Source organism: Desmodus rotundus, chromosome 3, assembly GCF_022682495.2.
Source record: "Desmodus rotundus isolate HL8 chromosome 3, HLdesRot8A.1, whole genome shotgun sequence".
NCBI classification, from domain to species: Eukaryota; Metazoa; Chordata; class Mammalia; order Chiroptera; family Phyllostomidae; genus Desmodus; species Desmodus rotundus.
The window spans coordinates 199,026,514-199,054,123 of record NC_071389.1 but is presented as its reverse complement, the minus strand read 5'-3'; the positions used below and the strand labels follow the sequence as shown (position 1 = coordinate 199,054,123).

Here is a 27,610-nt window from a genome sequence, read left to right as displayed (position 1 = left end):
CCAGGAGAAAGCGGGGGTGGCCTTGGGGACAGTTTTCCGGATGTGACCTCCCATGGTGCAGGAGCCCCCCCAGAAGTGTGGTGGCTCAGTCCTGGCCCTGGAATGGCCCAGGTCACCCTGTCACAGTCTGCACACATCCGTGCTCGCCCCACATAGGACAGCCTGGGGGTGGCCCTGGAGGGCCGCCCCCTGGTCTAGGGACCCACGACCCAGAATCCAGGCTGCTGGGCATGCCTGTGGCTCCAATCACGTCCAATGATCATTTCCCCATTGGAGAGGAAGGGCTGATTAAAGAAAGATTACCAGGAACTCGAAGAAAACAGGGGTACCCTGCTAGAAATGCGCACAACTTTGAACTCATGTTCATTATAAAGAAGTCGTTTATTTAATTTTTAGACAGAGGGGAAGGGAGGGAGAAACAGAGGGAGAAAAACATCAGTGTGAGAGAGAAACATCGGTCAGTAGCCTCTCATACGCGCCCCGACCGGGGACCGAACCCGCAACCCAGGCCTGTGTTCTGGCCAGGGCCACTGTAAGGAAATATTCACGTCCGCTTCTAGATGCTCAGTGCAAGGGAGACGGGACGGTGACAGAGCGTTCTTGTGCCCCCCCAGCCCTGAAAGGCATTGGACCGAGATGCCCCATGCATGTGCACACCCATGCACACGCGTGCTCCGACGGCCCCAACCCCGCTGCCCGTTATTCACGTGCCCATCTTCCCGGGAGCCTGGCAGCCACCCTGGCGCGCGGAATTCCAGAGCTGTTCCAGCTCCCAGCGCGGCCACCTCTCCGTCTCGCGGGCCCCTCAAGAGTCCTGGCCCTGCTCCCCGTTTGTGTGCAGGGTGCCCGCTGGAAAGGCTGCCCTGGAGGCCACGCGATCGTTCGCCTCCCTTGCCACGTGGGGTTTTCGACACAAACCCTCTGTGGCTGTGCCTGGGAGCGCACACTGGTTTCCTGACCGTGCCCACCGTCCGGGGGCCGGGGCTCCATGGCCGCCCTGCATCTGTGCTGGTCAGTGGCACGAACGGGAAAGGACAACTTTGCTTCTGAGGTCGCGTGGCCGTTGTCATTCCTGCAATCAGACCACACGGGAGGTCTGGGGGAACGCGCTAAGCAATTCGGCCAACGGAGGGTCAGGTCAACGAGCGTCGGCCGCGGCCGCTGTGCACACAGCTCCGGAGAGAATGATCAAACACAGCCCGGGGACAGGACAGCGACGTGGGGGCCAGGTCTCTGCCTGGCCCCACAAGCCCCTCTGAGAACTGCTGGGGGACCCTTTGACAGCCACACCTACATCTGTGGTGACTTCCACCCGGGGTTGGGCTGCACTTCACAGGTGAAGGGCACCCTCCCCCACAGGACAGCCCTCATGTCAGACCCCTGCGGCAAGACTGGGGTCCCCAGGCCACCCCATGCTGACCAGCTGGCCACGAATGGGAGGTTCCCACTACCCCCTCAGATCAACAATTCACTAGAAGAACCCACAGAACTCGGCAAAGGGCCACACTTACACTTACAGCTTATTAGAAAGGGCGCCGCGCGGGTCCAGCCCTGGGGCAAATGTGGAGGGGAGGTCTGGGGCCTCTCCCACGGAGACAGGGACAGGGATGTGCCACCACCACCAGGGCGGCCCCTCTGCACCCTGGTGTCTGGGCTCACCAAGTCCCAGCTCCTTGGAGACGGGAGAGACCCAGCAGCAGGGAAACAGGGGACCGGAAGTGAGGGTGCCAAGGTCACTGCCTGTGACGTCACCTCGACTGGGTTCAGCGCCACCCAGGTGGTTGGCGAAGCGCTAAGTCTGCGTGTGTCTGTGAGGAGTGTCCGGAGGAGACCGCCGTTTGGGAGGGGAGACTGAGTAAGAAGATGCTCCTTACCAGCGCAGTGGGCATCACCCCGCATCTGGGGCGGCCCGAAAGGGTAAAGGGGGACGGGTGAGTACACTCCCTGCTGGAGCTGGGATGGCATCTCCTCCTGCCCCGGGGCACTGGTGTGGTCAGTCCTCCTGGGTCTCAGGCCCTGGACCCCAGACCATCGGCTCTCCTGGGGCGCCAGCTCGCAGACCGCGGGTCACGGGGCTCCCAGTCTCCGTCACCGTGTGAGTAGGGCCCCCGTGACCCTCCTGTCACCTGTAGCTCTCCATCTCCTACGGGCCTGTGTCTCCAGAGAGCCCGACTACGACACGCACTCGGGCGGCCCCCACCCCCTGGGCCTGATGAAACCGACCGCTACTTCCCCCCGACCCTTCTCCCCGACCGCGTGCTAAGTGTGGGGCGGCTCGTCCTCTCAGTGGGCAGGGCTTGTTGCTTCTGTCCACATGGCGTGACAGTGTCTTTGGCTAACAAAGCCATCTGTTTCATTCCGGCCTCTGCTCTCTAAAGAGTGCAGGACGCTGCCTGGTGGCTTCGCAGAGCACCTGGGCAATGGTCGGACAGGTAGGTCATCTCTCTCTCAAACACTGGTAGGCACGTTAGTTCCTGTTGAAGTTTTCACTCCGGGGGAAGTGAAAACTTCACTGCAGGGAAGCAGCCCTGAGGCACCTGTCCCACGTCACAGGGCCCACAGCAAGGCTGGTACTGTGGTACTGTTGGGGCTCTTGGGGGCCACCCAGTTGGGACTCACCTGCCACCTGCAGAATGCCGTGTCTGGCCACGTCATAGAAGGGGTGGCTCATGCTCAGTGCAGGGTCCTGGCCAGCCATGGGTGCTGCTGAGGGCCATTGCGCCGCGCCCGGCACGGCCACCTCTGCATCTCTCTGCAGCTCTGTGGAAGATAATGAGGATGAGAGGAAGTCGGCTGGACTCTCCAGGAAGGAGTATGAGGGAGGCTCTTCTTATAGGACAGTCAGCTGTGCACCCACTATGCACCCGCCTTTACCGTGCACCTCAATGTGCCTCCCTCTGCTGTGCACCTACTGTGCGCAGTGCTGTGGAAGAAGAAATATGAGACCTGAGGGCTGAAGAGTGTCCTCCAGACTGGCAGGAGTGGAAACTGAGGCTCAGAGGAGGGGAATGGCTTCCTCAAGGTCACGCTGCTACTGGGCAGCAGCGTGTGCTCTTGAACCCGATTTCCCACCACCACGTTCTGCCCCGGCCCTTCCTGCAAGATGCTGACACTGGCAGCTGGCAGGGCGCTGTGGGTGCGGGGGGCGGGTGAGGGCAGGCCCTGGGTCTCTGAGCTGAGGTAGGAAGAAAGTGCTGTCTCCTGAAGCTGAATTTTAGAAGCGGGGGTTGGGGGGTCCTTCCTACAAAACAAATCAAGGGTCTTGCAGGAATGGGTTCAGCTGGAGAAAGAATGGGAACTCCAAAGTTCTGGGAAGGGCAGACTCCACCCCCAGGTGCCCTGGGTCGACTGGAACCCCTTCACACTCTTGTCCACCCAGAACCCGACAACGTGACCTTCATCGGGACCGTGTCTTCATCAGAGACGAAAAGAGTCGAGGAGAGCGGGCCCTGTGAGAAGGGGACAGGACGAGACAGGACACAGGGACACCAGGGAGGGAGAACACACTCGTACCTATTTCCGCCAGCTCCTCCGGGTCCAGCCGGGACATGCTCTGCTGGTGGGCAGGGTGGCCCGGGCACACCGTCGCGAGGCCACCTCTTAGGGATCTGGGTGTGGGGTCCTTCCGAGACCCTGAGGGAGAAGCACATGAATCCCAGGTCCCCTAGGTGGGGCTCCCTCTCACCAGGCAGCCCTGCATCTCCGGAGAGCCGGGCAGAGGGCAGTAGGGGCGGGAACAGCACTTGCAGGGCCCACGACCTCCGGGACAGCAGCACGCCTGCCTCACCACCTCCCTCAGAGCCATGCGCACTCACTCCTATACCCATTTTACAGAGTGGGTAACTGAGGCCGGCAGAGAGCATTCAGAACTGCTCGTGGACGCGCAGTTGTCATCGTAATTAAAGCCAGGCATTACCCTACGCCCGGGACGCTGCTTCCATACCTGCACACACTTTTCAAAACACCTGTTTCTGCCCTGGCTGTTGTGGCTCAGTGGACTGAGTGCCAGCCTATGAACCAAAGGGTCACCAGTTCGATTCCCAGTCAGGGCATATGCCTGGGGTGCGGGCCAGGTCCCCAGTAGGGGGTGCGAGAGAAGCAACCACACATTGATGTTCTTCTCTCTCTCTTCCCCTCTTTCTAAAAATAAATAAATAAAATCTTTACAAAAAAATATAAATAAAAATGAAAAAATGTCTCCACAACTCCACTCTTGGACAGACACCCAGCAGACTGCACCGAAAGCCCTGGGTACAACGTTCCGAGTGGCACTGGCCGGGGAGGTGCAGACGCGGGTGCGGACGCAGGCTGAAGGCCGCACAACCCCACCCCAGCATGCCTCCTGTCTCTCCCAACTCCTTCCGGTTTCTTGCCTTGGCACAAGTAGACCCCCGTTTCGACAGCAACCCCCCCAGAGCCACGGCCACAGGGACACGTACCACTTTCAACCAGCCTCCCCCACCTCCTGCGGGTCCCCGGCCCTCACCACCCAGTCCTCAGCTGGACCCGCTGTCACACACAGCTGTGTGGCCTTGCCTGGGGTCATGCCCTCTCTGGGCCGAGACGGAGCAGAGCCCTGCCCTTCCCTCTCACTGACTTGCCACCAAGTCCCAGCAGGCTGCCAGGGCCGTGCCGTGAAGGACGTGGGCAGGGCAGGAGTGGGGAGCCGAGGACGGGGAAGGGATGGGGGGTGGGGAAAGGTACAGACCCCCGGAGAGAAAGGCCCTAGGGCGACAGGCAGGCAGGCAAGGTCTCAGGAGCCAGGTGCACAACCTTGTACACACCACTGTCACACACACATGTACACATACGTGCCCTGGCTCCTCTCTGCCTGCAGCTCTGGGCCGGCCCCCTCCCGGGGAGACTCCTCCCCACTGCTGTGCAGACGACAGTTCCGCATCAGCCGCCCACAACCCACATTTCACACCACAGCACCCCCCAGGGCCTGCATCCATGTTCTTCCGAGTCACCTGACCCTGGAGGGCAGGGAGGCAGATGGGAGCAGCCAGCCAGCTGGCTGGGGCCCGGTGCCCACACAGGGTCGGGTTGCTCCCTGGCAGGATGCGGGCACCGAGCACCAGGCAGGGGAACCTAGCACCGCCCCCCCCGGGGCTCCACGCCAGGACCCCACCACTGCTTCCCGCCTCCAGCTTCCCCAAGTTGGGGGGCAGCTCACTGGAGAGCGGGAGGGTGCTGGGGGTGACCCTCAGGCCTGAGTCCTGTACTCACACCTGGCCAGGAGCCACTCCCGACCTGCAGGGAAAGTGAGAAAAGAAACTCAATCACCCACACCCACAGCTCTGGACACAGCCAAGGCAGCTGGTCAGCAAGGAGCGCTGAGCACTGGCCGGGAGGGGACTGGGGACCTGAGAACTGTTGTTTGTCGGTGGGCATCCAACCAGCCAGGCTGCCCCCTGCGGGTGGCCAGGGCTGGGCTGCCCTGGGGGGGGCGGGCAGTCCTGTGGGGGACTCACTGCACCCATCATTCCACTTCCACCTCCCAACAGGCAGGAGGGGGGTCCCTGAAGTCTGATAAGGGCAGGAGGCCACCTGTCCCCACTCCCACCCTGCTCCTGCCCATCCCCCAGGCCTTTGAGGGTCCCGGAGGCCCTTCTGGGGGTTGGCCTGGAAGGCTAACCCTGTCCGGAGCCAGGCAAACAGCTGGGACGCAATCCTCTGGGGGCACCAGGTGGCCCTGACTGAAAGGACAGGGGTACCTCCTGGGGGACTGCACACCCCCCATGGGATGGGGCCACAGGGGACTTGTCTAGAGCATTTTTGCTTGAGAGCCTCGCAGGAGACCCTGACCGCCAGGGTGAACGAGTAGAACAGCCCTCACCCCCTGCGCCTGGGGGCACAGCGAGGTCCCCAAGGTCCCCGGGGAACTGCTCACTCAGAGCCTCTGAAACCAGGAAGCCTTGCTTGTCCTCCAGGCCCCGCTTTAACCAAACAGGGACATTTGGTCCCTTTTCCCTTTGCGGGCGGGAAGCACGAACCCGCCGCCCATCTGCAGAGGCGCAGACTCTATTGTTTGTTTGAAGTTTGCGCCCTTGGGCCTGCGTCACCCACAATCCGCGCTTTGTTCGTTCGGCAACAGCAGATCCTTGGGGGAGGGAATCTGTGGGGTCGGGGAGCCCTGTGAGCCTCCATCCCCCCAAAGCCCTGTAGTGGAGAGTAAAACACAGCCTGCCCACTGGCCTGGGGGCCCCTTGGACTAGAGTCCCGCGGCCTCCCCACCCCCTGCTGCATGTGATCAGTGGGAGGGGGCTGGTGCTGCTGCTGAGGAGCCTGGGGGCTCCCGGGGAGGCTGGCGTCCTGCTCCCACGGGGCCCCAACAGTTGACCTGTCTCCTCTAGCCCCAGGAGCCTCAAGTGGCGCTGGGTGGCTGGCAGGTGCCCACCCACGGGAGCAGCGTTTCCCCACCTGGGTGCGGCTGGTCCCGCCCACCTTGTGATGGGCGTTTGTGTGTCCGTGTGGCTGGTGGTCAAACACAGTCCCAGCGTGTGTGAAGGTGTTTATGGATGTGACAAACACCTACCGCCAGCGGACTTTCAGTAAAGCAGACACCCCCCAGAACGTGGGAGGGCCTCCTCTCATCGGGTGAAGGCCTGAACAGTGAAAGCTTTTCGGGGAAGGGATCTGCCTCCAGGCTCCAGCCCAGAGCCCCTGCCCGGGCTCCAGCCAGCCACCTGCCCCGCAGACCTCAGACCCGCCGGCCCGCAGCGGTGTGAACTAACCCTGCACCCGTTTACTCAGTCGGCCTGTACCCGCAGGTTCGGCACCCACCCCGCCAGCCCCAGACTGGGAATATTTTCTCAATGCCATGTGGTTGCTGACGCCTACTGTGGAGCTGGGCCTGGGCCGCACCAGCACTGACCGCGTGAAGACTCTCTCGTCACTGTTCCCTAAGCAACAGTGTGACAGCTACTCGCAGAGTGTTTTCGTTACATCAGGTATCACTAGCGACCTAGAGATGATTCAAATATGCGGCAGGGCGTCCTTTTCGCCATTTCATCCGAGGGACGGGGAAATCCGCACAGTCTGGGGCCTGCGGGGGTCAGGGACCAAGTCCCCGCCCGAGGTTACCGAGGGACAACTGTACGGAAACATCTCCTGTAAGTTTCTGAGTCTCTGGACAACCCAGTACACACCCCTCAAACACTCAGATTCCTCCCTCCCGTGAGTGAGCAGAATCACAACTAGTGGAGCCAGGAAGGATCCCAGGGAACATCCTGTGCCGTCACCTGTCACCGGACAGCGGCAAAACTGAGGCCCAGCGAGGGGAAGGGGCTCACCCAAAGCCTGGCGGCAAGTCCCGGGGGGGCTGCCTCTGGAAACCGGGTCTCCTGCCTCCAGCCTGGAACCGGAGTAACCCCTCGTCTGACAGGACGCGAGGAAAAAAATAGCCATCAGCACATTCAGCCCCACACCACAGCCCACAGCTGATGCTCTCCCACCTTTGTTCCCAGACCCCTCTGCGCAATAGGACCCCTCGCTTCCGGGAAGACTCCCTCACCTCCTGCAAGGCTGTCATCCGAACGGCTACTGAAATCTCAGGCCACCCACCCGTCTGCTGGCATTGACTGCCGGTCCCCCGGGGGCCTTCCTGTAACTGTTGGACAAACCTGTGCCCGATTGCCCAGACCAGAGACCACCCTGGGTGATCTTGCGGAGCCCCCCCACCCCAATGTCTGACTCCCGCTGTGGGAGCCGACCCTGCAGGGGGTGGACAACACGGTCATTCTAGTCTACAGATGCGCAAATTCTGTCCCATTCGCTTCCCCCCTTCCTCCACCCGCGCCCCCCAAATGCCCCAAAGGTGCCTCCGCTGGCACTTTCCTGTCAACATGCTGTCCCTCAGCAGCTCTCTTCACCCCGTGACCACAGCTGCCGGGTTCTCTCCCGAGTTAAATAAAATCTTAACACGTGTTCATTTTTACATCTTACGACGAAAGTCATATTTTATTCTCTCCTGAAAATGAGCTCTTACTGTGACTTTGAGGAGGCAAAGGCGGTTCTCTCCCACTCCGCCTCACCCTCCACCTGACTGCACACCTCGACTCCCTGTGGGCCCAGGCGCCCGAGGAGCCTTCCCTGGGACGCAGACCCGGGCCCCTGTGGGCCATGGGCTGTCGCACAACAGAGGTTTCAAATCCCCCAACGGCTCTATTTATAAATCATAGCAAAACGGTTAGTTGCTGGAAAAATATATTTGCACCAGACATACGCAGACCCTCGGAGCAATTACCTGAGTGCCGTAGTTACAGTCAACACCTACTTACAAACCGGCTCCAAATTTCATGAGTGCCCAGGTGGGGGTGGATGCGCAGGGCGCAGAGGAAGAGCTCGCTATGGCATCTACCCGCCGGCTCCTGTCTGGGTACAGGGCGGTCTGAAAAGGGGAGGGGTCCCCACCATCCAGGCCTAACCCCGTATTCCAGGGGTTGGGGGGCACCGAGACCCAGGAGAAGGGGGCTGAAACAGGGTCACGCGTGAAGCAGGGGTGCACATCTGGGTGGGAGGGGCAGGAACTCCCCTCTTGGGTGAGAAGGGGGCCACTGCTGAGCTGGGATTCCAGGGCCTCCTAGTGACCCCCACAAATAGTATTTTCATCCCTGCGTCTCAGCTACCACAAATTCCCTGACACAGACCCCCATCCACTCTTCCTCGCTAACACCACTGGGCTCCCAACACTGGCGAGAAGGCAGGTGCCCAGAAGCCACGGGAATTGAGGCCAGACACTTGGCTGAGACAACCACGGTGGAAGCAGCAAGGTCCACACAAGGTAGGATGTGCTATGTAAACTTGGCAGAGGCCTGCCCCAAGTCCCAGGGACCCCTGACCCTTGGAAAGGGCAGGGGGTCTGTAAAGAGCAGCTGGTGCCACCCACCCCATCCTGTGGTTACACCGACATCAAGGAAGCAGGGCTCACCTGGGAGCCCCAGGTGCTCAGGTGCGCACCTCTCACCTGCACAGCCCTCCAGCAGCCAGGTGTTGACCCACCCTCCTCCCAGAGCCCACCTGATTACCTAGCTCCCTATTCAAAGGTTTATGGAGAAGCCAAGTTGAGCCAATGAGCACACAGCAATTTCCCTGGCCAGAGGGAGGAGTTCATTCAGGTTCAAGATGGACCAGGAAAAGTTTCCAGGTGCTTCTGGGAAGGAAGAGCCATGTTAGGAGAGGACCACTCTCTTTCCACACAGCTACATACAAAGATGAGGCCTGGAACAGCTGCAGGCAACTCACTGCCCCCTGGAAGATCCCCCAAAAAGGCAGGGAACTGCTAAGCCCTGATCAAGCCATACATGATCTCCATCCTGTCCCCAGACCACTTCAGCTGCATGGGCTAATATATCGCCCTTGACTTTGGGGCCAGAGTTATGTTTTCTATTCACTACAGTCAAAAGTGTCCTGTTGCCCTGGCCGGTGTGGTTCAGTTGATTCGAGTATCATCCTGTAAACTGAAAGGTTGAGGGTTTGATTCCTGGTTAGGGCACATGCCTGCGTTGAGGGTTTGATCCCTGGTTGGTGTGCGTACGAGAGACAATCAGTCGATGTCTCTTACACTGATATTTCTCTCCCTCTCTCTCCCTTTCCTGTCCCCTCTCTCTAAAATCAACGAGCATGTCCTCGGGTGAGGATTTAAAAACCAAGTGTCCTGCAGTCCCCCGGGTACCCCGCCACCCTGGCTGGGAGTGGGGCATCCCCCGGACTCTGGCTGCCCTCAGCTCCACCCCAGCTGTCCTCGGCCTGCACCACGGGTCTGTGAGTCCTTCCTGACCTATCCCTGAGCACTGATAGCCGGGGCCATTTCTGACTCATGCGAGCCTCAGCCGTCACCCGGCCAGTCAGGGATGTGAGCAGGAGCTTGGTGGCCGGGTTGGGGGTCCGTTAGACAAGAGAATAGGCACATGACTGCGCCCAGCACCCAAGGCCTCCAGGCCGGGTGTCATGGCCACGGCCCGCCTCGCTCGTCTGTGCTCTGCCACCCCAGGCTGCTCTGTCCCTGAGGAGGGCACAGCTGGGGCCTCTGCCGTAATCTCCATTGTGCATACCCAGACCTGTGGTGGGGGGGTGGGGGTACCCCGAGCCCTCTCCTCACCTCCCTAAGGGATAGTAATCTGCTCTCCACCCCAAACTCAGATCTCGGAACAGACCTCTCCCCCAACTCCGGACTCGTATCCCCCAACTGCCTGCCCCACGCCTCCCTGGGCACCTCTGAGCGCCAACAGCTGCCTGCAGTTCTGAGAATAAAATTCCGACTCCCACAAACCCCTGAAAGACCCTGCTGCCTGGCTCTGCCGCCCCCTGGAATCATCTCCTGCCACCTCCACTAGCCCCAGCCTCTCTGCTCCAGCCAGGCACCGGGCTGTGCCTGCCTCGGGGCCTTTGCACAGGCCGTCTGCCCTCCCCTCCGCCTGGATCACGTGGCTGCGGGGAGGAAGTGGCCCCTAAGCAGTTTCTATTTTTATCTTGGGCTCAAGACAATTCAATCATTCAGTCCGAATTCAAATCTGCCTCCTCCCCGGCCTCCTTGGAGGCTGGCGTGGGGTCCACAAGACTTTAACACACCTACCTCCACCTTCAGGGGCCTCTCTTCAGAAAGATCTGGTTACAGTTCAGGCCGGTCAAGCACTTTCCCTCAATGTGGCCAGAGAGAGAGGCGCCCCAGGTCCCAGGGGACGGTCAGGCCGCTCTGTACCTCCCGGACCAGGGACCTGGTTCTGATCCCATCTGTGCCCGCGTCCAGAGAGCCCTCGGATGTGCTGGCCCCCAGCCCTGTGTGCACCTGGGAGAGCCGGTCCTAGACCTGAGGTTAGCGGGCGGGAGTGAGGAAGCAGGTGGGGCGAGCCTGCGTGGGCCTCAACCACCTGCATCTTTCCTGTGCATGGCGAACGGCCAGCCCCTGCCCCCCACTGTCCCCTTTGCTTGCTTTAATTTTATGACCAGGTGGGGAGGGGGACACCTCCCCAGAAGTTTCTGGACTCCTGACCTGCCAAACCAGTTCCTTCTCATGGACGGTCACCAGCTCCAGCTGAAAATGAATGTCTGGCAGCCCTGTGCTGTCCAGGGTCACTGAAGCAAGAACTGCTTGGCCGCCCCGCCTGGGCAGGAACAGGTCCCTACGAGGTCATTCCGAGTGCGACTCCCAGGGAGTGCCATCAGGGCAAGGACTAATACTAGTAAGTGCAAACGCACAAAACATGCCCTGTGTTAGGCATTTTGCACGAATTAACTCCCTGGATTCTCCCAGTAACCCTATGCGTAGCTGTCAACACTGCCCATTTCCACGGGTGGGGAAGTCAAGGCACACAGAGGCTAGCACCCCTGCTCAGAGCCAGCTGGTAAGGCCCGCCCCACAGACATCTTTCCCTCTGTGCCTAAGGCAACCTGCTCCTTATGGTGCCCAAGTGAGAGGTGAGAAAACAGGGCCAGAGAAGTGATTTGGGGAGAGCCCTGAGCCAGGTCTGCTGCCTTCCAGGTACCCAGAAACCTGGACCGTGGCCAGATCCAGGTGCCAGAAGTCCCGGGAGCCTGCACGTAAAGGTCGCTGGGGCAGGACTCAGGACAGCATGCTGACCTGCGGTGACCCTCACCCGCAATGGCATCGTTGCGGCTGTCCCCACCCCCGCAGCGCCTGGCCCAGGGGAGCCCTGCAAATGTGCCCCAGGAGGCCCGGGAAGCCTCCAGGTGCACAGATGCAACCGGCACATCATCCTGGAGCATCAGTTTTAATCAAGGGGTTGAGAAAAAAGTTCAGTAATTCATCTGAAAGCATCACTTTTCGGTCCCCATGCTCATTTCACACAGCCTGGAGGGGCAGCTGCTGGCAGGCTTTGGGCGTCTCCCTGGAGACCGAGAGACCACAGCACAGGGAGGCGGGGAGGCTGCAGGCACTGAGCAGCTGCCTGGCTCCCAGCTCCCTGGCCGTGTGACCTCGGGGAAGTCACTGAAACCTCCCTGCCCCGGTGTCCTCAACTGTGAAAGGGGACAGTAACAGTCCCTGCCTCACGAGGCTGACGTGAGTAAGGACTGAGGCAGCCAAGCGTACTGTCAGGGCTTGATGGCGTTACTGGCGGTGAGTGACCGTGACCTTTCTGGGAAAGGACGGCCCCCGGGCCATTTTATGGGTCAGGAGGCTGAGTCCCCAAGAGGGAAAGTAACTGGCTCAAAAACTGGTTCTCTGACCCCTCCTGTGCCTCTTTCTGACCCTCCTGCTGCCTCTGTGCCTCAGTTTCCCCGTCAGTGAGAGAGGGCACCATCGGGGACGGGATGGATTAAGTGTCATGAAAGACACCCGCATCAGGTACCTCTCGGGTGGCCTGACCTCTTGCTGTCCTCTCTTTAACTGAAGCCGCCATTGACAGCGAGCCCAGGACAGACTCGGCCTGGAACCAGCCTGCTGGGGAGATGCCATACGCCCACGGGAAGCTTAGTCGAGTAAGTCTCCAGACCTTAAAATTTCTCAACGAGCCCTGGCTGGTGTGGCTCAGTGGGTTGAGCACGGGCCTGTGAACTGAAGGGTTACCAGTTCAATTCCTGTCAGGGCACAGGCCTGGGAGGCAGGCCCGGTCCCCAGTTGGGGGCATGTGAGTGAGAGGCAACCGATCTGTGTTTCTCTCGCACATTCATATTTCTCTCCCTCTCTCTCTCCCGTCCTTCCCTTCTCTCTAAAATCTTTAAAATCTTTAAAAAAACATCTCAGTTAGGTTGCATTTGAATGACTGCACAGGCATTCCCCTCCCCCCCCCCCCCCCCCCCGCCTTACATGTGAGTCACCTCCGGTCACACACAGTCCCCCAGTCTATGAAGCAAGACACCCTTCCCTGCCTATCACTTATCCACCTTCCAGCTCAATGGTCGCCTCCTCCAGGAAGCCCTCCTGACCAGTCACAAGCCCCTGGCCTCCCTCTGTTAACAGAGAGCAGACTCTGGGTCCCCTGCGGGCAGGGACTAGGGAAGTGGCTGTCCACAAGGACTCGCTGGGCCCTGGCTACTACTGCCCTGTGTCCTTCTTCACCCCTCACTCCCAGGCCTGGTGTGGCTTTGAGGAATGGTTTGTCACTGCATTAAAGGAGGAGCTCTCAAATGAGGTTCTAAAACTGCCACCCAAGCCCTACTGGGTGTGGCTCCGTGGGTTGCACACCGACCTGCAAACAGAAACGTCGCCGGTTCCATCCCCGGGCAGGGCACATGCCTGGGTTGCGGGCCAGGCCAGGTCCCCAGTCCCTCTCTTTCTCCCTCCTTTCCCTCTTTCTAAAAATAAATAAATAAAATCTTAAAAAAAAAAAAAACCCTGCCACCAGAGACCATCAAAGGATGTTTACTGTGGACGCTTAAATTCTGAGTTCTCACCTGGGTACAGGCCACACCGCACTTGCCTGCCCTCCCTGGAACCCTCGCAGACTCTGCAACAAAGCTTCCGAGTGTGCAGCCAGGCCCCAGCCAGCCCTGTCCCCACCCCGACAAAGGCTCACAGGCATTCCTCCTCGATGGCTGGCTGTCCGGCCGCGCAGTGGGGAACCCCCAGCCAGCGCGGCCACAGCGGCTGTAGGGAATTCTTAGGATGGCCCCGTGCCAGGGTTCGAGAAAAGCGAAAGCAGCCAGCGCCTCTCCTCTAACCGGCGACTTGGGAGGGTGACGACCCGCTTGATTGATTTTTGGCTTATTAACTCTCGGGGATTCACCCCTGTGCTGAAAGGGCCAGCGCCCCGGGCAGAACCCCTGAGTCTGAATCCGCGCAGCACCTGCTCTGCCTCTTTCTGTCTGTGAAACGCAGGATGCCTCCCGCCTCCCGGGTTCGGGGAGAGGGAGCTGACGGTCTGCACGGTGCGCGGACCGGGACAGGAGACCCCGAGTTGGGGGAGGGCTGAGAGGGGCCAGCGGAAGTTTGGGCGAAGTCAGCCCAGCCGGAGCAAAGCAGACACGAAAGAACCGGGGAGGAGGAGGAGGGAGTACGAGGGGCGCAGGAATGGGAGAGGGGTGAGCAGGGGAAAACAGGCCGGGGCGGGGCCGGGACCCGGATCTGCGTTGGCACCAGTCTTCGCACCGCGCCCCGCGCCGCCTCGGAGAGCCCACCTGCGTCGCGAGCCCGTCCCGCCGCCGACTCCCGCCCGCCGAGCCCGCGCGGCGTCCCCGCCGGGGCACAGGCCGGCTCCCTCCCAGCCTTACCTGGCTGCACAGCCCGCGGGCGCCTTACCTGGGAGCAGCTGGACCTGGGACTCACCTGGCCCCGCCCCGGACGTGGCTCCCGCGCAGGCTCCGCCCCTCTCCCCGCCCCCCACCGTCGGCTCCCGGTTTTCTCCTAGTGCCCTGGACACCCCGGGACGAGCTCTGTCTCTGCGCGGGGCGGGGCGAGGCCGAGCCGGTGGCTCCGCCTTATGGACGGGGCTGGGGACCTGCAGTGGCAGAGGCCCCTCACTGCCAAAGCCCTGGAGGCGCCCCGGGTCACCGCCTGAGTGGAGCCCACCTTTGGCGCAGCACCCACGCGGGAGGCAGGCCCTTTCCTTGCTGACCCATTTCCCCTCTTTAGGGATGCGCAAAGCGAGGCGGGAAGGGGTGAGGACTGCGAGGAGCTGAGAGGACACAAGCATGCAACGAACGGCTCCCAAAGCGTATTCTGAGTCAGGTGCTGGCCTCGCAGGACTGCTGGGTCCGCACAGGTCCCACGGTGGGCCCCCAACCCCACAGTGGCAGGGGTTGGGCAATCCCAGGGGCAGCTCTGACCTAGGCTGAGGAGCAGGGAGGACTTCCTGGAGGAGATGGGACCAAACCTTGGGCCTCCTGAAGGTCATTCAGGGCTGCATTTCTGCACCTGGGCTCAGTCACCGTCCCTGCCCCGAGGCAGGGGTCATATAATCAGGAAGGCAAGGCCCGGATACCCCTGGAGGTGTGTGTGCTGGCCCAGCGCCCCAGGCAAGAGGATGACGGGGCCTCCAGTATCCTCACGCTCCGCCCCAGGGTCACCTCAGCGAGGTGGAGTTCTAAGAATGCGTTTGTATCAGGCCCAGTCTTTCACCCGCCTCTCCGCCCCCTCCCCATCTCCCTGATTTCCTAAGGTCCGTGCCGGGGCTGGGTCTGCACCTCCTCATCCACACTCCCCTGCCTCTTGCTTTCAGTAGCCTGACCCCCAGTTACATCTCCTGACTCCAGACACCTGCCTCTAACTGAGTCCCCGCGTCTCCACGTGCAGACCTCAGCCCGCAGCTTGAGCTCCGTGGCCCCTCCGCACCAGCCTCCTCTCCCGGGCTTCCCTGCCCATTCTCCGCCCGCCAGCACCATCCTGACCCTGGGGTTCATCCCTGGCTCCCCAGTCCTCTCACATCCCACGTGTGACCGCTCAGCAAGCCAATAAATTCTCCTCTTGTATAATCTCGTTTGAACTTTCTATTTCTTACAAAGTGTCACAGATGAAGTATCCTCATTCCTTTCAAACGAAGTGCAAAGAGTTTCTCTCCTAATAGCACCTGCAGGAAACCCCCCAGGGAAGGCCTCTAACTGCCTAGCCCTGGGACACGTGCGTGACGGTTCCAGGGACCAGAGGAAGTCAGGCAGACCAAAACTTCCTCTTGCCCAAAGGTAAGAGCCAGCGTCACGCCAGTTTTGCCAACGCTAACCATGAAGTCAGTGAACACGGGTTAGTACTAACAGGGACCCGTGCCCAGCGTTAAACGTTGGTTGCTCCCCTTCCATGGAAGGCCAGAGCCGTGAGGCTGTTTGCTCACTGCAGTGTCCCCAGTGCTTAGTGCTGCGCCCGGCACATAGTAGGTGCTACCCCCAATCCATTTGAACGAATGAATGACCTCAGTTGCATCTGTCATCACCCACGCAGCTGCCTTTTCCTCACGAAGACTGTTCGACTCCCACGGCATACTCGCATAGTGTTATTTAGCACTTCCTTGCTCCCAAAGGCCTGGGTTAGTGAGAAAGCCAAGGGCACTGTGCTGCTAACCTTGAACCAGCCTGAGGCTGTGGGCGGATAAGAAACGGGCCTGTCTCTCACCCAAAACTCCTTCCCAGCAACTCACCCAATGGGTTTCATCCAGAGCTTTGTGCCAGGCTCTCTCTTGTTTGTGGAATGTAAACATCTCTATTCTATCATCAATGGAAGACCAGTCTCTCAGGAAAGAGGGACAATGAGCAGCTTTTCTCTTTTAAAAAGCACTTTGGACCAAAGTGAGAGAAAATGCCCCCCCGCTGGTGCCCGGCTGGCAGCGTAATTTCAGCGTATAAAGAGACGTTGGGGCTGGGGGGGATGCCGCTCTCCTCGAGTTTGTATTTTGTGCGAAGCTCATACGAATTCCACACCACAGCTCAGTGATGTAAACTACATACACTAAAGCAATAATGCACAAGAATGCAGGTGCACCCACCATTCACAACGAAAGAGAAAGAAGCAGAAAGGAACCGTGAACCCCAGGCAGGCTCCCTTCCGGGCTCTTTCTTCTGTTTCCCCCCAAACACGGGCAATCAGCAACCCACCAGCCAGCCACTTCCCTTTGTCGCCGCAACAATAACTCCTCGCATTTCAGACACTTCACAATAGAAGGAAGAGAAGAACGGCGCAAAGCGAAGGAAGAGCATCTGAGTGGCGTTATTCCCAGCTTTATTAAATTTGCTCTCGTCAGTGTTTATGAAGCGGGAGAGCAGGTTCCCCCCAGCAGCACACTCCACATTAATAGGCACCAGGGGAAGGAGAGCCGCAAGGAGGAGGGGATGCAGAACCCGGCCCCGGGTCTGGGGCTTCACGTTTGTTTTCTCCCAAATTAACTCCCCCGGCCAGTTGCTTAAGCCCAGACTTGGTCTGCTTTGAACTCTACTAAAAGCACGAAACCCAAACTTCCCAGCTGAGTGTGGGTGTGACTGCAGCTTGAGCTGAAGATGTCCAGGAGATCACGTTCTGACCCTCCCTCAGGGGCCAGAACCTGGGACCCCGTGAGGAGCCCTGGCGACATGGGCCATCGTGGGTCCGCCCGTGTTGAGAGCAAGTGTATTTGGTTGTTAGCGCCAACTGCAAGCGGAGCCCAGCCCATGCCTACTCTGCGGTGCTTTGGGGATAGTTTGGACCTGATTCTGGAAGCCCTTCAATTTGCAGCTGGACAGGCCACACCCTTGATGCCCTATTTGACACCAGGGTGGGACCCTGGTCCTGTACTCTGGCCTCCTGCACCTTTAACAATTTTTTAACTGATTGATTTTTACAGAGAGGATGGGAGAGACAGAGAGCGATTGATTTGTTGTTCCACCTATTGATGCATTCATTGGTTGATTCTTGCATGAACCCTGACTGGGGATCAAACCCATGACCTTGGTGCATGGGGATGATGCTCTAACCAACTGAGCTACCCAGCCAGGGCCCAAGCACCTTGCACCTTTCAAATGTCCTCACTAGTCTCTCTGCCCAGAGTAGTCAGACAACAGGCCAACCCAGTCTGCTTTACAACCAGGGTGTAGACAGTGACTTAGGCTTCACCATTGTGACGTACACCCGGCGGGGGGGGAAGAGGGGAGCAACACTGGAATTTGTTACACTGGAGAGGGCAGCTGTGTGCTGTTCGGTGTGGGCCCGGGGGTGGGGGTGTGATGTGGAGGCGCAGTGGCTGGAAGGTTGAGCACAGGGGATGTGATTGACATTGGTGCTGGTGGCAATAGTGGGTTTGGTCCAGTGCAACTGGCCACAGCATCTCTGTGGAGGGAGCATCCCTGTGTGGAGGGAGCATCTCTGCAATGGGAGCATCCCTGTGTGGTGGGAGCATCCCTGGGCAATGGAGCATCCCCATGTTCCCATCAGATCTGTCCTGTGGGGTGGGTTGAGGCATTGTCCCTGGAAGTTAAGCCTCCAGCTTGGCTCTCTCGCGTCCTGACCACCCTATGAGTTCCCAACATCCTTTAATAAGCTCCTTCACTGTGTAACCAGCTGGGATCTGCTTCCGGGGCTTGCAAATTAGAGTCCTGCCTGATGCTGCAGCCTCCTTTTTAATGCTACCCTGTCCTTCCTCCCCTTCCAAACACAGGCTGACACAAATCCCCACAGCGAAGAGAGAAATGTCAGCATGAGAAATTCTTCTGGTGACGATGTCACCGATACGTGACAGTTTTATAGTGTTTCACAGCCTGGTTAAGCAGTCTGAGCTCTCTGCAAACACATCCTGGCGAGCAGAAGGGTTCTTGCCGGTGAAACCCCCAGTTCATTACTAAGCCATGGTCACCTTCAGGTCAAAACCCATTAAGCACTTGTTTGCCCAACACACGGTCATCCGTGCCGAGCTACTTCATCAGAGAGGCCTGCTGTCTAGGAGTTCACAATCTTACAGCCAGCCCCGGCTGGCCCCGCGTGGTCCATGTAGTACATCAGACAGGCAGAGAAATATCACCAGCTACAGAATTTTATATCCGGAAAGATCCTCCCTACAGCTAGAGACACTGAGGGTGGGGTGACTTGCCCACTATCACACAGCAGGTGAGTGACCGATTCAGGATGAGAAGCCAGGGACCTGGCACTGCCCTTGCGGGGCGGGCTATCCACACAAACATGTCCACATGTGTTGGTCAGGTCAAGCCAGGCTGTGCTGCAGTAACAAACACTCCCCAGTCTCAGGGCCTTACACTGACCTCGGTCTCCTCACTCAGACATGTCTGCAGCCCCCACTCCCCACTGGCTGGAGCAGTCCTGTTTGGAATGCGTCTCCATAGAGGGAAGAGTTCTGGAGGGTCTCCACATGGCAGTGAATGCCCCAGCTCCAAAGGGCCCCAAGTCCCTTCTGCTCAGAACTCACTGGCCAGAGCTGGTCATAGGGCCCCACGAACCACAAGGGGACCAGGAAGAGCAGAGCATCGTGATTTTGGGGGCTTACCTAAAACTTGTTCCATTGCAGCCCTGGCTGATGTCCTCTGCCCAGCAGCCTCCCCACATCTCCCACACTCCCCAAGGCTGCTGCCCACATCACTGCTGGACACTCGTGGGACTCAGGACCATGGTCCCCACGCCGGGTTGCTGGGGCCACACTGGGCAGCCCGCACTCCCCGAGGGATGTGGTGCAGACCTCTGAACTTGACTCCTCCAGGGGTCTCATGTAAGTGGAATCCTATGGCGTTTGCTCCCTTTGCGACTGGCTTATTTCATTGCACATAACGTCCTCAGGATTCATCTGTGTAGTAGCGTGTGTCAGAATTCCCTTCTTTTTTAAGGCTGAATCATATTCCATTGTATGGACAGGCCACACTCCACTCATCCATTCATCTGTTGATGGACCAGCTCTCGGAAATAGAGATGCACATGGTGGACAAGTCTCTGTTTGAGTCTCTGCCGCCAGCTCCTTTGGGGTATATTCAGTTCTTTTCTTTTCTATCTTATTTATTTTTAGAGAGAGGAAGGGAGGGAGAAAAACAACGTGCAAGAGAAACATCAATCAGTTGCTTCTCGCGCGACCCCTACTGGGGACCTGGCCCACAACCCAGGCATGCGCCCTGACTGGGAATCGAACCCGCAACCTTTTGGTGTGTAGGCCGGCCCTCAGTCCACTGAGCCACACCGGCCAGGGCCAGTTCTTTTTAATTATAGGTCAAATACCACTTTCATGGTCAAATGGAAAATAACAAATGAGTCAAAACTTGACAGGGTGCACCCCTTGGCTCGCCCCACTTCCTAGCCTTTCTCCCTTATACTAGTCTCTCCCCCTCCTTCTCTGGGTTCCATCTGTCACAGGCAGCTCCCCCGCCTGGCAGGGACCCTCCTCCCTCTCCCCGGCGCGCCTGTGATTCCTGGGCCACAGCCGTCCAGCAGTACCTCCCCAAGTCTCCTTCTAGACTCCTATCAGCAGGAGCAAAGAACACCCCTGGGCCTGAGGGCATCTTGGGGTGCCCACATACACCCCCAAACAAATGTTAACTGAGATGGTGCAGTCCAGGGCACCTTCGATGTCTCCTTTCCACAGCGGGGCAAGGTCCCCGGGACCTGGCTGGGTTCCTGCTGCCATGTGGCCCTCCTCCAGCTGCCAGGGTGGGCCTGGGGGCCTGGTGCCCGAGGAATGGGCCCATCCCCCACCAGAGCTATGGAAGTGAGCTTTGTCCCCTGAAGCTCTCCCCACCCCCAGTGTGGTTGTATTTGGAGACGGGGTCCCAAAGTAAGTTTAAACAAGGTCCTAGGGTGGGCCTCATGGACAGGATGCGTTCTGATGGGAGGGACCCTCTCCACAGCGAGGATTCACAAGAAGGTGGCCGTCCGGTGACCTGTGGGGTCAGCTAGCACTCAGAGGAGGACTCTCTGGGCAGGTAAACGGGAGGTGACCCTCTGGTGTAAGAAGCCCACCAGGGCCACAGGAGGAAGTGTGTCCGAGGGACAGACTGAAGAGCCCAGACCTTGGCAAATGCACGGATGCCACTGGGGGACAGGCCAGGGAGCTTCCCCTATCGGTCCAGGGCCTGGATCCCTGAGCTGGGGGAGGGTGTTACCTGCTGGAGTGGTAAGAGCAGGTGTCTCCAGTAGGGTTGTGGTGGGGGATGAGGTAGCTCTGTCCCCCTCCCAGGCTCCTGTGCTTTGCCACTGGGGGCAAAGGCAGGGGCCCGCCCCCTTTGTGCAGACCAATGGTCTGCACCTGGCCTCTACCTCTTATGGTCCTGGCAGCTCCTGAGAGGCTGTCGGGTCTCCTGGCTCCTCCCTCCGGGTCTCTGGGCCACTCGGGAAGGGACAGAGAAAGCAGGTAACAGGGACCTGCCCCTCCAAAAGCAGGGAGGGGAGGCCCCAGCAAGGGGAGGCCTGGCATGACACACTTGGGAGCAGGGTTGACAAGTTTTATTCCACCCTCTTCCTGCCCATGGCCACCCTGGCCGAGTGAGGGAGGGCGGCTCCGAGGGTCATTCTGGGGGCCTGGTCGGACGCCAGATTCACAGTCTCCGTGAGCGTGGGTGTTTAGAGGGACTCAGGGGCCTGGAAGGCAGAGCAAGTGGCGGTGGCCCTTCCATGCACATGAGGCTGAGCCGTGTGCCGGGTGCCCTGTGGGCGGCAGGTGAAGACGCCGGGGTAGACACCCTAGAACGGAGTGGGGCTGGGGCTGGTAAAAATGGTTTTTCCAACCAAGGGTTGGGGGGAAGCCACAGTGGATGAGGCTGGCGGGGACTGGACAGGTCAGAGTAAAAAACTCATGTGCGCACGCGCGCACACACCCACACCCACACCCACACACACACACACACACACACACACACACACACGGGTTTGCACTCCGCTCAGTGAAAACTCCAGGACCTCACACGATGCTCTGGCGCCCCCTGTCCCCCTCCAGCTCGGAGGCGCTAGGCCCACTGCGCCGGCCAAAGTCAATGAAGATGCCTTCGGAGTCCGAGTCCACGGACTCCAGGACCTGGTCCACCAGGTTCTCGGGGCTGGAGGAGGGCGGGGAGCTGCGGTCTGCGTACAGTCTGCTGGGGCAGGGCCCCGGCTGCAGGTCCGAGGAGGGCGTGAAGTCCCCTACAGGGCCAGGGCCGGGTGCGTCTGGGCAGGACGTCATCTCAGAGACTGAGTGCCTGCGGATGCCGGTGCCTCCAGCCACCGCGCCCTCTGCCTCGTGCTCGGCCACGGGGTTCAGCAGTGGCGTATTGTAGCTCTTGGAGCGCACCACCGGGTTCTTGGCCAGGATGTCCCCAGAGCGGGAGCGGCGCAGGAAGTGTTTCTCTGCGGAGACAGACAGACAGACAGGCTTCAGGCACTGGAGGCCAGGGGACTTGGACATGGCGGCCACTTGGCAACCCTGCACACCTGGGTTCCAGGCCCTTCCTTCTGCCAGGCGGCTCCTACTGTGAGCACAGACTGGGCCCCCAGTTCTGCTTGAAGGGTGGCCACAGGAAAGACCTGACTGGTGCACACCCTGGGCCAGCCCCACCAAAGTAGCCACAGGGGCGGCGTGGTCTGGCGGGGAAGAGGGTGCAGATTCCACCCCAGTGGTGTCCTCAGTCCCTGCCTCTGAGCCTGGAGAGGCGGTGGGGGGTCAGACACATCAGCTGGGCGGGGCTAAGCCAGCTCTCTGGGTTCACCCGTGCACGTGCCTATTCCACTGTGCAAAGCCTGCACACATCAGCACATGCTCCATGATGGCACGTCCCTGGGCACTCAGCCCCTGTCCTCCGAGCTGGAGTCTCAAAGTGTGTGTGTGGTGGGAGGGAGCGGGGCGGGGGGGGGGGGGGGAGCGGGCGGGGACAACAAACCCATGTGGGTGGTCCACAAGTCAAGTAGTGGTTAAGTGCCACGGCGGGGACAGACAACAAGGGGCCCATCACCGTGAGGTCAGGGCTGGGGTGTTTTTATTCTGAGTGTTGTGGGGGCCTCTGGAAGGCAGGAGAGGACCCCAGGGGAATGCTTCATAGGGGAATGCTTCAGGACCACGCAGTTCCACAGAGTGCCACCAGGTGGCAGGGCTGCGTGTTCAGAGGGACTGGGGCCTTTCCTGGACAGGAGGCGAGGCTCCCCCTCCCATTTCGTGGGGCCTGTCATCCAGGACCAGAGGCAGCCTGGGCATCTCAAAGTTCTCCAGCTGCCAGGGACCCACCTGTGCCAAGACACGCCTAGTGGGTGGGTTTTACACCAGCAGGTGGCGGAGGTGGGGGCAGGTGGGGGCACAATGGATGAAAGGGCACTCCCAAGCAGCTCTCACACAGCTGTCCACTGGCCCAGGATGCTCTTCCCACCCCTGCTCCCAGGCCTGGCTCCTCCCGGTCCTCAGCTGGGCAGTCACCTCCTAGCATGGCCTTCCCTGAGCTCCCTGTCTGAGGCCCCAGGTCACCTGGGCACAGCTCACCTTGGGCACTTATCTGGGGACTGCGCACTCATTGGTCGGCCGTCCCTGAGAGGGGAGGGGAGGGATTGGTCTCTGCTGGACCCCCAGGACCCAGGACAGGCGCAGGCACACAGTAGGTGCTCAGTCCCCACCGCTGAATGACCGATGCGCCAGCAGTTAAAGGAGCAATGGGGACCGGCTTCTTGGACACACGCTAGGCAGCCTCTAGACGCCAGCCCGCACCCCCACGCCCCGCGCCTCCCCTGAGATCCTGCACGTGAGCCGGATTTCCGGGCTCTGACTGGTGCTGTCCACTGGCCAATGCCAGACTTTCAGGGCAGAGTGCACGTGGGGCCCCTCGGGGACACAGAGGATGCCACTGGGCTCTCAGGGGGAGCCACCACGTCACCAGCGATGGTGTCTGCCCCCAGGTCTCCTTCAGCCCAGCGGCGGGCCGGGTGGATGGGCCCAGTGGCTACCACGCCCACCCAAGGCCCAGGCGGCGCTACCTAGGATGCAGGAGTGCGAGAAGGGGCCCTCGCTGGAGTAGAGGCCGTAGGTGCCCAGGTACGGCGACACCACCTTCTGGACCAGCGTCTCCAGGCGCAGGTAGTCCTTGGTCACGCCCCGGGACTCGTGCACGCCCTGCGAGGGGGGGAGGTGGGAAGGTCACCGTGCCGCACGGTCCCCGATTCCCTCACCCAGACGGCTTAGCTCAAAGCCACCACACACGCCCTGTCCTGCTCCCACGGGCCCTGGCCCTGAGGACAGTGCCTACCAAGACCCGCTCCCTAGCTCTCTCGAGCTAGGGCCTCGTAGCCTCTCTCCTGCTTTGATGCCCCCTGCGGTTGCCCACTGCCCAAGCAGCTGTGCGTCTGGGGGCCCATGTGGCCCTGTGGGGAAGGACCCCGTGGCCGAGTGAGGTTGGGCTATCTGCAATATGCCCCTCAGGACAGGGTCCCCGGGCATCGGTTTCCTAGAGGCTCTGGAAGTCCCCCTGTAGGGGCAAGCTCATCCACCCAGGGCCCCTCCTCCTGACAGCTGCCCCTCCCCGTCATGTGCCCCACACTGCGCCCCCTGTCAGGTCTCATCCAGCTCCTGCTTGACACCTCCCCTTGTCCAGAGCTTTGCGGGGATCTCAACCTCCTTCGGTTTCATTCGAGCCAAAGCCTGAGGAACAAGGCTGCCCACCGGACAAGGCTGGTCCTGCTGGTCGGCAGGGCAAGCTCTGTGTCCCAGCATCCCTGGTATACGAATGAATGAGTGAATGAATGAGTGAATGAATGAAAGACAGACACCACTCCTGAAGACGCTGCCAGTCGGTAAGGGACAAGTCATACTCAGGATAATAATATTAAGTAACAGTGCAAGACAGCAAGAGAGCCCAACTCTACGCTGCCTTCAAGAAACCCATGAAACTAGGAAGACACAGGCAGATTGAAAAGAGAGCAAGGAGAAAGCCACGCCGGACTCTTGCTGACCGGAAGGTGGTGGGAGTGGCTGTGTTCATTTCAGACAGGGCAGACTCCAGACCAAGGAAGTCCCAGGGGCAAAGAAGGTCACAGCATAAGGATGAAGAGGTCCATTGTCCAGGATGCCATAGCGATCCTTTACACGCACGTGCCTAACGACAGAGCGCCAACTAGGGGAGGAATCTGAAAGTGCAAGGAGAGACACAAATCTAGCCCCACGGCTGAGACTTCGACGCCCCTCGCAGAACTGCAGCCCCAGCGGCAGGAAGTCCCAGAGACCAGGCTGAACCGAAGGGCACCAGCGGTCAGCCGTCTGCGACGGCTGTAGTCTGGGTCACCCACGAGTGGAAGAACACACATTCTGCTCGCGCTCACACGGCACGTTTACCGCACAAACCGCAGTGGGGGGCGTAAAGCACGTCCTCACGGGTTTTTAAAAACACGAAGAAGAGTGTCTGCTCTCAGGCCACTGAAATGAAGCCAGGAATCAATAACAGGAAACTGGAAAATTCTCACACATACAGAGGTTAAACAACTCACGTCTGAATGACACATGAGTCGAAGAAGACATCTCAAGAAGATTAGTATAAAGGACCTTGAACTAAATGAAAATGAACCCCTATCAGTCAAATTTATGAATGACACTGAAAGCAGCACTTCGAGGGACATGTATAGCATCGAATGGACATATTAGAAAAGGAAAAGCTCAAAAATCAACAATCTAAGCTTCCAGCTTAGGAAATCACACAAAGAAGAGCAAACTAAGTCTGAAGAAAGCAGAAGGAAAACGCCCATCAGAGCAGAAATGAATGAAACAGAAAATGGGAGGCAAGAGAGAAAAACGGGCAAAATCAAAAGCCGGTTCTTCGAGGAGAGCAATAGAATCACTAAGCCTCTAGCCAGACAAACTAAGAAGAAAGAAAACGCATGTTACTATCCTCGGAAACGAGAAAGGACCTCACTACAGACCCCGTGGGCCCAGTTGTGTTTGGACAAGGAGGGGCCGGGATCCCATGGGTGCCCGCTCCCCCCCAGGACCCCCAATGCCCCTGGAGCTGTCTCTGCCCCTGGCAATGGTGCCCCGATGGCAGCGCTGAGCTGTGCTGGGCCTCCAGGAACTTCATGTTGGTTCATTCCCAGAACTTGTTTGGGAAGCCTGCTCTCTGCCTCCCCCCCGCCGCCCCCCCCCCACCCCCGCCCAGGCAGAGAGGAAGCGGGGCCCGAGGCTGCATTATTTTTGTGCCCTCCGCTGCATGGCTGTCCCCGTGGTTTCTGGGACCCTGTGAGAAGGAACCGTGCCTCGCTGGGCGAAGTGCAGGGCACACAGTAGGTCCTCAGCATGCGCTGACCAGAAGCTGTGACTTCAAATCCATTTGGGATATGAAAACAGTAGGGACAAGTCCCCTGGGGAGCTGGGACAAGGTCATTCAAAGTGCGGGCCAAAGCGGGGTGGGCAATGGCAAAAGGCTGTGGTTTGGAGTCACACCCACAGCCTGGGTGGCCGAGGGGCCAAGCCCAGAAAGCTGCATCAGGCGGTGGCCACCGGGAGGCAGCAGCGCCCCAGCCTGGCTGCCCACAGGGATGGGGCTCCTCAGATCAGAGTGCGACCTTATTCCTCCGCCCTAAACCCCAGCCCTGCCGCTGTCTGGTCAGGGTAGGGGGAGGCGTTTTACAGCCGATTTCTCTCCATTACCCGTGGCCCTGCTCGGCCAGGTAGGTGGCCTTACTCCACCACACAAGGAGAAAAGAGGCCCAGAGACAGAGTCCCTCAAAGCCCCCAGCTGCAACCCAGCCAGGGGCGACCAAAAAGCCCTTAAAATCCCTGCCCGCAGGTACGGCACCCCCGCAGCTGGCGGACAGCCACAGGTCCAAGCGGTGCAACCTGACCCTCCACATTCGCCGGCCCTTCCTTGCTCTGGAACCATCACCAGCTGCCCTGGACCCCAGGACCAAGCTCACAGACCCTAATTCAGCAGGATTTCCACGTGATTCCGGGCAACAGGCAGGGCTTTGCAGCCGGCCTGGCTCATGTGAGGCCAGGCTCCTGCTTGTGCTGGCCCGTGGGTAAGGTGGGGCGGCTGACGGTGCCCAGCCGGGCGCTGTCCCGTGAGGTGAGCCAGCAAACTGCGGAGCACGGCGCCTGCCCCAGGGCTCGGGACACGCCGAAAGGGCCAGGCTGCTGGTGGCCCATCAGACCCCCTGCCTGGGCCAGGCCGCTCACCCCCAGTACGGTGGCCAACAGCTTGCCGCTGTCCCTGCCCCAGAGCTGCCCTCTCATATGCAAGCCGACTGTACCATACATGTCGGAGCCACTGTGGGGCGATGGGGGAGGCGGCCCTCAGCTCCTGTGATTGACCGATGGGGCCGTAAAGGCCTAGCTCCCTGCCCACAACAGACAACTCCGGTTCTGATCACGCTGCTGGGCATGCGTGGGACCAGGCTGAGGCCAGCCTTCTCCTGAGTCCAGGCCTCTGCACAACTCCTCCCTCCCCAGTTCCTCCTGACAGCGTCCCCGTTGCGACGCATGCGGACCCACACCCCCTCTCAGGTGCTGCCTCTGGGAGCCCGGCCCCGTGCCCACCTGCAGCACCAGCAGCATCTGCACGATGGCGGGAGGCACGCGGGCGTGGGCGCGGGCCAGCGCCTCCTCCAGCTTCACGCTGAGGGTGATGGTGTTCCGGAAGTGCAGCAGGGCCAGTTGGCGCACTGACGGCTCCTTGCCCTGTGGACACACAACACCATGGTCGTGGGAGACCCACTGACCCACAGAGAAGGCAAGGGTTACCGTCGCACACAGAGCACCTACTCTGTGCTGGGCATGGCCTACTGCGTGCTGCTCAGGCTTTACGGGGCCCTCCGGAGGGAGCTGGCCTTATTTCCATCTTGTGTGTGGGAAACAGGTTCTGAGAGGTCCAGGGACCACGTGCCTGGTCCTGTTATGGGTGCAGATAACCGGCACCAGCACCGAGGGCAAGAAGGGCGTGTCCACCCCCGGCTGGGCATTGGGGGGGGGGATGTTATGGCCTGGGGGCCCATGCCTCAGGGGCGGCTCACCTGCACCGGGTAGAAGACGGCCTGCAGAGTGGGCAGCACGTCGCTGAAGAAGAAGTCCCACGTCTCTGCCAGCGAGTCCAGCAGCTTCTGGCCTGTGGGCATAGGGAGCCGTCACTGCCCATCCCAAACCCGCTCAGCAGACACTTCCCACCCTCCCGGGTCAGAAGTTCCCTCTCTGGTCCGCGGGAGGTGCCAGGGCTGAGGGCTGGGGTCTGGGCCCTGGAGGTGCCCCCAAGCCCACTGCTTAGCTTTTCTTGCCTCAGCGTCCCCATTAATAAAAGAAGACAGTAGCAGGCCCATGTCCCAGAGCCGACA

At 59.9% G+C, this 27,610-nt stretch overlaps 2 protein-coding genes across 8 annotated transcripts in view; both read right to left on the bottom strand.

Annotated features, from left to right (window-relative positions):
* The window catches only part of ARHGAP8 (Rho GTPase activating protein 8), a 181,173-nt gene that overhangs the window by 16,409 nt on the left and 137,154 nt on the right, over positions 1–27,610 (bottom strand). The window contains exons 1-4 of one of the 4 annotated variants that reach the window (XM_053919679.1): positions 14,201–14,216; positions 7,296–7,380; positions 3,514–3,633; positions 2,620–2,760 (exon numbers count right to left, since the gene is read on the bottom strand). In XM_053919679.1, coding sequence (XP_053775654.1) covers positions 2,620–2,760; positions 3,514–3,550 — 178 coding nt within the window. In that variant the 5' untranslated portion in view covers positions 3,551–3,633; positions 7,296–7,380; positions 14,201–14,216. The other 3 variants (XM_053919677.2, XM_053919678.1, XM_053919680.1) reach the window with 3 other exon arrangements.
* Positions 20,777–27,610, bottom strand: part of PRR5 (proline rich 5) — a 47,166-nt gene continuing 40,332 nt past the window's right edge. For all 4 annotated transcript variants that reach the window (XM_053919683.1, XM_053919682.1, XM_053919684.2 and 1 more), the window contains 4 exons: positions 27,296–27,387; positions 26,823–26,963; positions 23,279–23,414; positions 20,777–21,670 (listed from right to left, as the gene is read on the bottom strand). In XM_053919683.1, coding sequence (XP_053775658.1) covers positions 21,246–21,670; positions 23,279–23,414; positions 26,823–26,963; positions 27,296–27,387 — 794 coding nt within the window. In that variant the 3' untranslated portion in view covers positions 20,777–21,245. The remainder of the gene's footprint in view (positions 21,671–23,278; positions 23,415–26,822; positions 26,964–27,295; positions 27,388–27,610) is intronic.